The sequence below is a fragment of the Pimephales promelas genome, chromosome 1 (assembly GCF_988280905.1).
Source record: "Pimephales promelas chromosome 1, fPimPro1.hap1.1, whole genome shotgun sequence".
NCBI lineage: Eukaryota > Metazoa > Chordata > Actinopteri > Cypriniformes > Leuciscidae > Pimephales > Pimephales promelas.
The window spans coordinates 2,332,396-2,346,246 of NC_142769.1; the positions used below are offsets into that span (position 1 = coordinate 2,332,396).

The 13,851-nt window shown below is 32.4% G+C and overlaps 1 protein-coding gene across 1 annotated transcript; it reads right to left on the reverse strand.

Annotated features, from left to right (window-relative positions):
• Positions 1-1,263: 1,263 nt before the first annotated feature.
• On the reverse strand, positions 1,264-11,740 carry scamp2l (secretory carrier membrane protein 2, like). Its single transcript, XM_039690746.2, has 9 exons — positions 11,367-11,740; positions 9,477-9,554; positions 9,028-9,102; positions 7,921-8,035; positions 7,074-7,202; positions 6,246-6,405; positions 4,820-4,921; positions 2,687-2,804; positions 1,264-2,613 (listed from the first exon to the last, which is right to left on the reverse strand). The coding sequence occupies exons 1-9, from the start codon at positions 11,508-11,510 to the stop codon at positions 2,485-2,487; spliced, it is 1,050 nt and encodes a 349-aa protein (XP_039546680.2). The 5' UTR covers positions 11,511-11,740; the 3' UTR covers positions 1,264-2,484.
• Positions 11,741-13,851: the final 2,111 nt, after the last annotated feature.

Below are 13,851 nucleotides of genomic sequence, written 5' to 3' on the forward strand. Positions count from 1 at the left end.
GGTAACAACTATAAAATTAAACATAATTAATAATAGTTTGGAAAATAGTTTGGTCTTGTTTTAAAGAAAACACTCAACAGTTTATTGCTGAAGTGAAAACACTTGAAAAATCAAAGTATAAAACAGTAATGGAAGTTTAAATTTACAGTAAATCAAATATACTTATTTTTTACTACTATAAAATCAAAGCCATAAATCTAACCAAGTTAAAAAATTACAAGTTACAAATTGCAGTTCCCATGAGATTTTGTTTAGGCGTAGTACCAAAAATAGCCACCGGGTGCCATTGAATTCCATTTAATTTAGTTGTATAAATTCTGCCTTTAACAAATTAATACACAAAAATTGTATTAAGTCACAAAATTTGGAGACTCAGACCTTTCTGTCAATATGTGTTTAGTCAAGATTAGAAAAGGTTTTGATCATAAATTCTGAAATTTAATGATGCCCAAAAGGGGAGGAGCCTGATAAAATAAGTACCGTTTCTATGGTAACGCAACGTTCAATTATAAAACGGTTTTCACAGGATGAATTCTGAGTTTGTAAGCTTTCAAATGATACCTAATTTATGATAGCTACTAAAATATGTGAAATAATTAAATAAAAGTTGATAAAAATAATATTATATTTTAGAGGATTATATATATTATATTTTTTTAGAGGATAATGTTATACTATAATTTTTTAGCATTTATTGAAAAATACTAGATTATGTTTTATTTTGAACTTTTAGCATAAAAACAGAAGTTTCAATGATTAAAAGTGGGTGCATCGACTTTTTGTGATAAATGTCAGACCTCCTGTTATGATGCAGTTTTGAGGTGCACTCTTGTCATAAATTCATTAATTACTCTTCCTACATAATTTGTAACACACAACAGGGGTAGAATATCTATTTAGAAGTCATAGACCTTTCCAACGATATATAATTTGTCATAATTACTCATAAAAGAATCTTTCAAGACAATTTAAAAATAAAACAAAATGTACTTGCATGACTATATTGATATTTCAGCTCTTTCTTGAGTCAGTTAAATGCTTTATTTTCTTCTTCAGACATTTCACTTTTACTGATGCTCGACTTCAAAATATTTAGATTAAATATTGTTTCAACATAAATTCAAACAGCACTCAATGTAAAAACATTTTACATAATATTAAAGTTACATTGTACGTTTATCAAAATAAGCTTAGACCCCACTTTATAATATAGGCTAACTATAATTTATTATATACTGTATATAGAAACAGCAATGAACAACATAATCTGAATAAGTTTATTCAACAATAACTCATAAAACAGATGTCCACCCAATTGAACCACAGTAAAATAAAATCGATTCATTTATAAATATATACATATTTTGTTCGTAATTAAGAACACTGCAAAATCATCACTTCAGTTTAAGAATGTAACAAACAGATACGCAGAATAACGATAAATTGCTCGAATATTGTAAAACCAGCTGACATTTAATACATTTATCTGGACTAAATCAAAGATTGTTCAACATACAACAATATGAGAGATATCTAAATACATATATAGCAATGGAAAGTGTCATTTGGAAACATGGATTGACTATTATAACGATGTTGTAACATCACATAAAATTCAAAGTAAATAGTGCCGTTTGAAACACTTTAACTTCACTTCTAAGAAAAACTTTTGCTGATAATTTACTCACCCCCATGTCATCCAAGATGTTTCTTTCTTCAGTTGAAAAGAAATTAAGGTTTTTGATGAAAACATTCCAGGATTTTCTCCATATAATGGACTTCAATGGGAACCAAACAGTTCAAGGTCTAAATGAGAGTTTCAGTGCAAACTGTTCAAAGGGCTTTAAACGATTCCAGACGATGAATAAGGGTCTTATCAAGTGAAACGATCGCTCATTTAATAAATAAATAACAAAGTTTAAGTTTTATAAGCTCGTCTTGCTCTGTTTTGTGATTTGCGTTCGTGACTCTCGTTCATCAAAATGAACAAATCTTTTCTCAAGTCAACTCGTTCATTTTGTTCGTTGCATGAACCAAATGACACGAAAAAAGATTAATTCATCTTGATAAATGAGTTCGACATTCGTTCATTTTGATAAATCGTTTCGCTTGATAAGACCCTTATTCATCGTCTGGAGTCGTTTAAAGCCCTTTGAACAGTTTGCACTGAAACTCTCATTTGGTTCCCATTGAAGTCCATTATATGGAGAAAATCCTGGAATGTTTTCATCAAAAACCTTAATTTCTTTTCGACCGAAGAAAGAAAGACATGGACATCTTGGATGACATGGGGGTGAGGAAATCATCAGGAAAAGTTTTCTAAAAGTGAACTACTCCTTTATTGTACCTTTTGCATGAAACCCTGTATACATTGCCTTCATTATACGATCAACAGCCAGGTAACTTTCACCCAAACGTGTTTTCAGTAAACCAAATGAGCGTGTCGAGAAGCCTCGGACACGGTTCGTCCTTGAATGAACGATGTTACTGGAAGGCTGAAGCGGCGGCGGTGGCGGCGGCGGACTGGAAGTTTCGGTTCGTGACGACACCTTGAGAGAACTCGTCCTGGGCCTTCTGGAAGCTCGCGCCCGTGTGTCTGTACATGGAGTGCACCTGAAAACACACGGCAGAGTCAGTCAACGAGAGAGTTTCCATCCTAAACCATAATAAAACTAAAATAACTTACCATTTTGAGTAAGACGACGGACAGCATGGCGTTGACAGAGAAGAACGCAGCGACCAGCATCATGAAGACGGACACAGCTTTATTGGTGTTGATCACACTGATGGCCGTGATCCAGCCGCTGACACACAAACATATCAGCACATTACAGCTTCATACAGTCTCAGTTCATTTCATATTCAACAATATTATTGATCTGCCTGCAGTGACACCATTATATGAGAACTGAACTGGACGATGATGTCACTGTTTCCTCCAGAATATAAACTTTTTTACAACAAAAATGAAACATCACTGAACTTACTTAAGCTGGACTGTGACGCTATTTTCTTCTAGAAACAAACTTTGTCGCATTATTTTCCTGTTATCTCTGTAGCCCTCAATCAAGTCATGGGGTCTATACGATCCCAATCGACTTTTACTTAATAAAAAAAAGGTTCCCTTCATCTCAGTGGACTTTTTATACATTATCTATCTATACTCGCACAAAAAACTGGGCTTGATTCGATAGTTCTGAAGGAATAATAATAAAAAAAATGTTTACACTTCTGGTCTTCGAGGGTCAAAATGACCCCACAATGAAATGAATGGGAAATGTGAAAAAAAAAAAACTAAATAATATGTATTCTTCATGTGTCAAAAATAAAAAAATCCGGCATAAATCTGAAAATTTTTACACAGAAATGAGGCCTAGTACTAGAGCATAAATGCAATGTATGATAAAAAAATAATATTTCATATGCTGTGTAATAATGGTGTAGTTGAGGAATTGTGTGGTACTTTATATCTCCAAAAACACAGCATTAATGAATAGATGAGAAGTAAACAGAAAAATAAATGATATATTATTTGCATGATTAAAAATGTATAGTTTTTTATATAATTACTCAATCAATTGTTGGGGTGTATAGACCCCGAAGCCCAGAAGTGTAAACAGGAAACCAAGACCATTTGAAGGTTAAAACAATCAGTATTGTAAAAAGCGCTACATAAATAAAAATAAACAAGACTTTCTTCCTAAATCCACGAAACATACAATTTGATCAACTTTTTGGGTTAAGAAGGAATCCCACACCTCTCCCCAGCAAACACACAACTATCTTTGTCAAAATTCAATTGACAAAAGATAGTTTTAAAAAAATTTAATAAAATTTCTAATTTTTTAAATAAAAATTTTAAAATGAAAATTTAATTAATAAAATTACATTTTAAATTTTAATTAATTAAATTATTTTTTTATTTAATTAAAAAAATTAAACATTACAAAAATTAATTAAAATGTAATTAATAAAAAATAAATTTTAATTTTAATGAATTAAATTTATTTCTTTAAATTTTTAAAAATACAATTTTTATTTTTAATTAAATGTAAAAATAAAATTTCAGCTATCTCTAATTTTAAATGATGGATAGAGATTTGTAGGATATTAATAGCAATGGTAGAGTGTGAATATTAGGGGTGTAACGATACCCTCATGTCACGATATTATTAAACTCACAATAGGACATTATTGCGATACTCAAGAGATGTGATAAAAGGTTAACATGCTAAATCTGATATTACATTGAGTGTGTAAATGAATAGGATTGGATTTCAATGGAAACACGTCAATTTCGCAAAAATTCAGTGCTGGAAACCCAAAGCACAGACAATAGAGACACCAGAATAATAATATTCATAATTCTGAAGCTTATTTTAGTCGAATATGCTTGCACTCTTTCACTGACTAGATGTGTTTAAAATAATGTTGGCCACTTTTTACTGCTAATATCAGAGATTTGACATTATCAGGACCCCCATTGCATTATTATACATTATAATCAACATTATATATATAATAGTTTAATGTAGTACTGACACTAACTCAACTAAAAGCAAAATTTCCATTTTGGGTGAACTATGCACAATATATATAGTAATGCACCCCTAATAAACAGTATGAAACTGTAAATGAAAAAGCACATTTCTGAGAAGAGTACAGGACGGGTCAGCAGAAAACAGAGAGAGCCCCGGAAAACCAACACACCGACAGATTATGAGGCGGCGATCTGTCTAAAAACATGCCGAGAGGAAGAACACGTGAAGATTCAGATCACACACTTACTAAAGCAGAGCTGTGCAGAGACGAGACTCACCTGTTTCCCCAGCCAGGGATGCCCACGCTCTGGATGATGTACACGATTACTTGGAATGAGAAAATGAAGAAGAAAAAGAAGAAACTGAAGGAGCTGTCAGATCTGCAATGCAAAACAAAAGAAAAGTTACATTAAAAGTTAAAGTGTAACCTGTTAATAATCACCCCGTCATGATGACTAATATTATGTATATATATATATATATATATATATATATATATATATATATCACTACCAGTCAAAAGTTTTAGATCAGTAAGATTTTTAATGTTTTTAAATGAAGTCTCTTCTGCTCACCAAGGCTGCTTTATTTGATGAAAAAAAAAATGACAAACAGTAATATTGTGAAAATGACAGTTTTCTATTTTAATCTATTTTAAAATGTAATTTGAAAGCTGAATTTTCAACATCATTACTGTTGCTGATCAGTGTCACATGATCCTTCAGAAATCATATGCTCAAAAAACATAAATTATTATTTTCAATGTTGAAAACAGTCGTGTACCATTTCCCCCCAAAATTCTACGATGAATAGAAAGTTCAAAAGAACAGCATTTATTTAAAATAGAATCTTTTCTAACATTATAAATGTCTTTACTGTAACTTTTGATCAATTTAACTCATCCTTGATGAATAAAAGTATTTTCTAATTTCTTTCCCCCAAAAATAAAAAATAAATAAATTCTTACTGACCCCAAACTTTTGAATGGTAGTGATTAATCTTACAAAAGCTTTCCGTTTCAGATCAATTCTGTTCTTTTGAACTTTCTATTCATCAAAGAATCCTGAAATAAAAATGTAAAAAACTGTTTTCAACATCATAAATGTTTCTTGAGCATCATATTATAATAATGTCCGTAGGATCACGTGAGCAAATATGCTGTAAATTCAGCTTTGATCACACAGGAATAAATTACACTTCACTATATATTCACATAGAAAACCGATGTTTTAAATTGTAATAATATTTCACAATATTACTGTTTTTTTTTTTTTGGAAAATATATATTTTATATAAAATATGAATAATTATTTTTTTTACATTGTACATTTCTATAAACTCAAACTTCTATAACTTTTTTTCTGTTTCACTTTCTTAATTTATTTCACTTCGAGAAAAATCTGCCAAATGTCTTCTTTAAAACGAGACCAATCTTACGTCTATATTCCAAAGCATTCTTGAATTACAACCATTTAAGTTTGAAATTAGCATTTCCATGTCTATTAAAAAAAAAAAGGGGGGGTGACAGTAAAAATCCAGCAGTTCACACTAATGTTAACTAATACAACCTTTGATTTTAATAACGTATTAGTAAATAATATCAACTAAGATTAATAAATGCTGTTCATTCTTAGTTCATGTTAACTAATGAACCTTATTGTAAAGTGTTACCAAAATAATGCGACGTATCAACAGTGAACTCACTTAAAGGCCTTGTAGACGGGTCGGTACCAGCAGAGGAACGCGACGGGAGTGAACAGAAGAAACCAGAGGATTGCGAGTCCGAAGTCAACTCCTTGTCTCGTGTCTATAGAGAAATACGCCAGACAGGCCAGCAGGTTCAGGAGCAGCGTCACACTGTGATCTGTGGATCAACATGTGGATTATTATCCTCAAATGTTTGCTAACGAGCATTGCTACTAGCATACAACGTACTTCTCAAACTATTTTCAGTATGTAAACACTGTAAAAAAATATTTTCATGATTTGTAAACACAACATTTTTTCTTTTGTCAAATCAACTTAAATATATTTTGTGGTTCAATAACATAATATTTTGAGTTTCTGATGACTCCTTCATTGTATTAACTCAATTTTTCCATTTCAATGAACTTAAAATTTTAAGGCAGCCAGGTTACTTATTTTTTAAGTTAATTTTTTATTTTTTTACAGTGTAGTAGGCACAGTACACACATCTTTTGCATGCATGGAATACTCGGGTGACATTATTCAGAATGCAAATGTTAAAACATTTTATTTTTACACAAATGCAGACTTAAAAAAATACAAAATACTGCAGGATGATTATAGCAGGAAAGTCTGTGAATTTGTAATTATTTCCGAAAGTTGCATTTTAAGTTGAATTTGGGGAAACCACTTGAAAAATGTGTTATATTGAGCAATTTCAATTGCTTTTGTTTGATTTGTTCATCGCAAACGGCTGAAAGTCTGTACATTTTGGCAATAAACATGATTTGCAATGAGGGTTGAATACTTTTGATTGTATTCCAACACATCTGTGTGTTCACTTACACATCCAGAGGTAGTACATCATCTTGCAAACCCGCTGATATTCCACGGGAATTTCTTCACTAAAATCCTGATAAAAGCAAGGTTTTATGGGGAGAAACTTGGGTAAAGGTGGCCAGTTGTTCTCTTTACCTGCAAGCAAACATTCAGAGTGAGATCAGTGCTGGAGAATTCATTAAGAGCTCATTGTTTCTGCAGTCAATTATTACATTCTTTAAATTACTACATTTGTAGCTAATTGTGATTTTGGATTTCTGAAATACATAACTTCGACAGTCACCTCTGATAAGTACGGAGGCGTATTGCATTCACTTGAAGAAAAAAATCTGCTCTGTTTTTCTGAATTAACGAGTTAATTTTTCATGAGAAAAAAAGTTTTTGCTCTGTTTTACTGAATTAACGAGTTAATTTTTCATGGAATTATTTTTTTTTTGCTCTGTTTTTCTGAATTAACGAGCTAATTTTTCATGAAATTATTATTTTTTTGCTCTGTTTTTCTGAATTAATGAGTTAATTCAGAAAAACAGCAAAAATAAATTTTCTCAAGAAAAACTAACTCATTAATTCAGAAAAACAGAGCAAAAAAAATAATAATTCCATGAAAAATTAACTCGTTAATTCAGAAAAACAGAGCAAAAACTTTTTTTCTCATGAAAAATTAACTCGTTAATTCAGAAAAACAGAGCAGATTTTTTTCTTCAAGTGAATGCAATACGCTACCGTAGATAAGAGATCACTGTAAATTCAATTGTAAAGTGGACTCATGCATTTTCTGTAAATCTGCTTTGAAATGATGTGTATTGTGAAAAGCGCTATATAAATAAACGTGAATGTAATGTTAGTGTCTCACCTCGTGCAGTGTCTCGATCCCGAAGCTCCTGTTCTTTACGTTCCAGCTCCGCTGCTTTCTTCTCTAGCTCCGCTTGCTGACGGAGGAGATCCGCCTGTCCCGCTGCGGCACTGGCCTGATGGAGGAACCACACACACTTACACACTAACATCAACCAAAGATGCTGGACCCAAAGGGCGGGATTCATATTAAAAAAAAAAAAAAATCATAATTTTTTTTTTACTTGTTATTTATAATATTTTTTCTTTTCTTTTTTGGTGTTTTGAGAAAATTTAAAAAATAAAAAAATATATAATTAGTATTAATGCAATAATTATGACCAAATTTTCCCCCATTGAATATAATAGAAATAATATTTAAAAAAAAAATATATATATATATTTTTTTTTAAAGCTGTATTTCATTTTAGAGTCAAGCCTAGGCCTCATAAAAGCAATTTTTGAAATGAGATGGATGCCATCTGGTGGACAAACTGAGCATTTTAAAAATGCAAAACACGTGTATAATCTGAATTTTTTGGTGTGTTTGTGTATAAAAGTGTATTTGTGTGTGTGTGGATGTGTCTGTTTTGCACTCTTGATGTTTTATAGATTCACCCCTTCACTGTTGTGTGCTTTTTTTCAAGATGACAAGAATGACAGCTAGTGGTGGGAATAGGTACTGCAGTCCAATTCAAAACGTCGTTTCTCCCGCCACCTGCTCCTCAGACTCGACGGCGCTCACACACGTTGCCAGTTTGAGGGCACGCAACAGGAACGAGCGCAATAGACAACGAAAATGAGCAAATCGGCAACGTGCAGTATCACAGACCAAAACTATAATAAACAAACACACATTTCAAAATAAAAAAATTCTGGCTGTTGAAAAGTTTTTCAGAGAAACCAGAATGTGAACTTAACATGTTTCCTCAATATTTGCAAACATGTATTTGCATGTGGAAAAGTTACATACAGCACCTTTAAAGAACTCTCACAATCTAAGAAAATGACGATGGTGGACATGTTAATGTACGAATTGTGACTTCTGTGTACCGTTACACCCCTAGTAGCTTTTTCCTCTTTCATGCCGTACTAAAACATTACGGTTGTGCATGAATATTGTACTAACCTGTGGACTGGGCTCCACAGTCGTCTGGAGGACCGCTGGTTGAGAAGCGACTGACACAGGGATGGTGCTTCCACTCTGAATAAGAGAGAGGGAAAATATTCAATACAAACTCTTTGCTTGTGATTTCATTCGGTATAAAACTCAAAACTTCCTTAAGGAATATATTGGATTGGAAACTCAATCAACTATAGAAAAAAGAAAACAGAAATTAACTTCTCAAGGGATTCCAGTTCATCTACTGTAGTTTTTAATAGGACTTCTATTTGATTCTTTTTTGAGCAATATTTATTTTTTTGACTTATTACAGTCTTGAAGATCTGAATAAATGTCAATCCCATTACAAATTATGCAGCAGGATCGTTTGGATCCACATTACGACTGATATGCATGTACTGTGACACGAGGAACTGTTGATTTGCAGGATGAGGATTGGAAAGGTTCAGGCTTACCAGAGCAGTGGCTGTAAACGGGTTAAACTCTCCCACGCCATCGACTGCAGTGCTGGTCACCTGAGTGACTGACGGATCCTGGCAGGCAAAACAAATATCACTTGCCTATTCATTAAACACTGTATGTTATGAACGGTTTTGGGTGCCAACGGATTATTTAAAGTGCTTTAAAGTTCCCATCTGTTTTTCCCGTCTGTTTTTTGTGAATTATAATTGGCCTGCAAATGCAGCCGACTATAGCAAGCCGTTTTATTCTTTCCCAGGAACTGATATTCTTGATATCAACAAGTCAATTTTCACTAGTTAAAATGCTATTTTTGATATCAAGAAGGAGATTTCTAATAGGCAATTCTAGTAGGCAATTTTTGACATTAAATTTCCACTAGTAAAAAAAAGTGAACTCTTGATATCATCAATGACGTCATCACTTGCCGAAATCAAATTCTTCATATCAAGAATTCAATTCAACTAGAGAAAACTGTAATTCTTGATGTCTGTAATTGTATTTTCACTAGTTAAATGTAACCAAAGGCTGCCATTCAAATTAATTGTTGCTAGAAATTTCAATTTCATGTTTCAGCTATGCATTTCTTACTAGCAGAAATATACTTTTTGATATCAATAATGATTTCTACTAGTAAAGTATAAATTCCTGAAATCAAAAACCAAATTTTCACTTGCTGAAATGTACGGAAGAGTATTGCATTCACTTGAAGAAAAAAAAAAATCGACTCTGTTTTTCTGAATTAACGAGTAATTAACTAATTAGAATTACAAGATAATTTATCATGGAAAAAGTTTTTGCTCTGTTTTTCTGAATTAATGACTTGATTATCTCAAAAACTCAAAAAATTAATTCATAAAAATAGAGTGAAAACTTTTTTTCCATGAAAAATTATCTTGTAATTCTGAGATAATTAATTCGTTAATTCATAAAAACAGAGCAGATTTTGTTTCCTCGAGTGAATGCAATACACTTCCGAAGAAATGTATTCAACATAGCCTATTCAATTTGTTATTTCTGATATCAATAAGTAGAGAGAGTAATTTCAGTCTTACCAGTAGCAATCACATTCATAAGATTAGTATGTTACTTGTCAAAACTGAAAATGTTTCTACCAGCAATTTAATTGATGATCAAGAACAGACAATTGCACCAACCATAATTATTGAAATACCTTTTTTCTAGTAAGAATTAGGCTATGTTTATGATAGGCCTATTTAAAATCTGAAATAATAAATCAATTCTCGATATCAACAGTTAATTTGATAGGTAGCCTATTATTAACTAATTAGTTTAACTAACTAGTAACTAAGCCTACATTTAACTAATGAAAACACAATTACAGACATCAAGAATGATAGTTTTAATATAAAGAATTCGTATTTCTGTGAGTAATTACGTCATTGTTGGAATCAATAATTTACATTTTTACTAGTAGAAATCTAATACCTTATATCAAGAATTAGCACTTGAACTCGTGAAAACTGAATTGTTGATATCTGTGAATGAATAGCTACAAGTCAACACGGCACGGCTTGAAGATGCACCTGTTGGATTTGAACACACACTTATCGCGTGAAGTGATTAATCAAAGTGTATGCCAAAACGCTTAGGTCTCTACATAATGGTGATAAACAGTATTAAAATGCTCACGACGCAGAATAAAAACTCGATTGTTATATTTAAAGGCAACTAAAAACAAAAAAACAAACACTTCCTGGATCGTCATCGGCAGGTGATTGGCTTGTAACCCGAACAGTGAAATTTGATTGGCTGAGCCCTCTCACCTTTCTCCAGTGACTCCGAACCAAACAAACAGGTTCACAGTGAAAAACTATTACTATATTACATATTACCAAAGGCATAATAAATCATTAGGTATTTACCTGGAAAGGATTGACATCAACAGGTTCGGCAAAGGGGTTGTTATCGAATCCAGACATCTTGTGGTGTGGCAAGCACAGGTGTTCTCGTGCTCCGTGTACCTGCCAGCGCAACTCACTGACCGCTGCTGCGCATGCGCGGTGCATTCGGCAATGACGTCACCGCCAGGATCCAGTTTGTTTGGATCTCATCTTCCAGCTCTGCTTACACACTACTTGAAATTAATACTTCTTGAGTTCTGATGTAGACTTAAACTAATAAACGTGCAGTAACATAACATTTTAATAACGTTGTATTATGTGTAGACTTGCAAAAGGGAAGAAAACAGGAAGGTGCAATTCACGAGACTCAACCTCTCTGGAGAAATCAAAATAACTCCGCACCTTTCCTTTGGCAGCAGTATTACAGGTTTAACAGCTCTTACGCAATTACTATGTCCTCAGGCCGGTGTCATGACAAATCGGGTCTCTAACAACTATTAGTTAATGATTATACTAGGTACATACGAACGATATTAATTTAAAATATGTATATGTTACTATATAGTGCATAATTGAACATTTCTTTCACTTGATAAAATGTTAATTAATGAATAAATACATAACCAATTAAGTGAATAATTCAACATCATTACATTCTTTTTTAAATGAATGATTTAGGCATTTAACAGGCAATTACAGTAACGATGATTGTGAATTGCGTGTATAAACTAAGCTATTAGGCTAATCTGGCATCTGTATGCTATGCTAGTACTACTTTAACTAATTAATGGTCATATGTGGTCTCGATTTGTCACCACACCTAATGCACTCTTTTTGTGAAGCCCATAAAACACAAAATTTATCCTGTGACAACCGTTTTTAATTTGGACATTGCATTGGTACTTTAAAGCCTTTTTTTGGCAGGCTCCTCCCACTAGTGGGCGTGTCATGTTCAATTATTTTAAATAAAACTTTTCATGACAATACACATATTGTCGGAAAGGTCTGAAACTCAACGTTACACATATGACAACTGATTTGTGATAGAAGTGTATTGATTTGTTACAGGAGTAACATAATAAAATTATATAGAATGTGTGTCATCTGGTGGCTATTTTTTGAATTACGCCTAAAATAAAATCCCATAGGAACTTGTCATATCAACAACTTGGTTAGACATTATGTTTCAAAGATGTAGATGTTTAGTACAGTACATGAACAAACTTCTTTTCAGTGTTGGGTAAGTTACTCTAAAAAGTAATTAATTACTAGTTACTAATTACCTCTTCAACAGTGTAATTAGATTACTGTACTAATTACTCTCTCTACAAAGTATTTAATTACTTTTAATTACTAATTACTTTTAAAATCCCATATCAATCTCAATCAGCTGAATAATACAAGCATAGACATGAATCTGTTTTAATTCTTTCAAATAAATACAATAAAATTGCATGAATTATCCTTAAACTGACCAAGGTGGCGAAGGTTACATTATAATAACATACTTTTTAACATCAGACAATACATTTTGATGTTAAACCCACTATTGTGTTATGTCTGATCTCATGACCTTTCACACTTTTTTCATACATATTTTACAAGATGGCTAATTCATACGAATTTGTACGAGTGCGGTCGTACGATTTAGTTGTGAGATCGGATTGCTCTATACACAGTACACTCTCAGAAAAAAAGGTACAAAAGCTGTCACTGGGGCTGTACCTTTTCAAAAGGAAAACTTTTGTCCATTTTAGGTGCTAATTTGTACATTGTAGGGGCTAATATGTACATTTTAAGTGTTAATATGTACATTTTAAGTGGTGATATGTACATTTTAGGTGCTAATATGTCCATTTCAGGAGCTAATATGTCCATTTTAGGTCCTAATATGTACATTTTAGGTTCTAATATGTACATTTAGGTACTAATATGTACATTTTAGGTGCTAAGTACATTTTCGGTGATAATATGTCCATTTCAGGAGCTAATATGTACATTTTAGGTGCTAATATTTACATTTTAGGTTCTAATATGTACATTTATGTACTAATATGTACATTTTAGGTGCTATACATTTTAGGTGATTATATGTCCATTTCAGGAGCTAATATGTCCATTTTAGGTCCTAATATGTAGATTTTAGGTGCTAATACGTACCACTAAGGTACCAATATGCAGCCTTTGGGTACAAAAGTGTACCTTTTGAAAAGGTACAGCCCCCGTGACGGCTATTGTACCTTTTTTTTCTGAGAGTGTATTTACCTCAATTACATCAGGAGTAACTGTAATTAAATTACTAAAAAAAATGAAGAGTAATCCCTTACTTTAGATTTTCAAGGGAAAAGTAATTAAATTACAGTAACTAATTACTTAGTAATTAGTCACACCCAACACCGCTTCTTTCACACTTTCATTTCAGCAGTAATCTGTGGAGGATCACCTTTAAAAAAAAGAGTTATCAATCATTTCCATTCGAATGGTGCATTTGTAACATCTACGCTCA

Excerpts from the sequence above, each read along its gene's own strand:
- scamp2l (XM_039690746.2), bottom strand. The coding sequence starts at position 11,510 with ATGCACCGCGCATGCGCAGCAGCGGTCAGTGAGTTGCGCTGGCAGGTA. Across the intron at positions 6,406-7,073 it reads GATGTACTACCTCTGGATGT|ATCACAGTGTGACGCTGCTC; the intron begins GTAAGTGAACAC and ends GTTGATCCACAG. Across the intron at positions 4,922-6,245 it reads CCCGTCTACAAGGCCTTTAA|ATCTGACAGCTCCTTCAGTT; the intron begins GTGAGTTCACTG and ends TTTGCATTGCAG.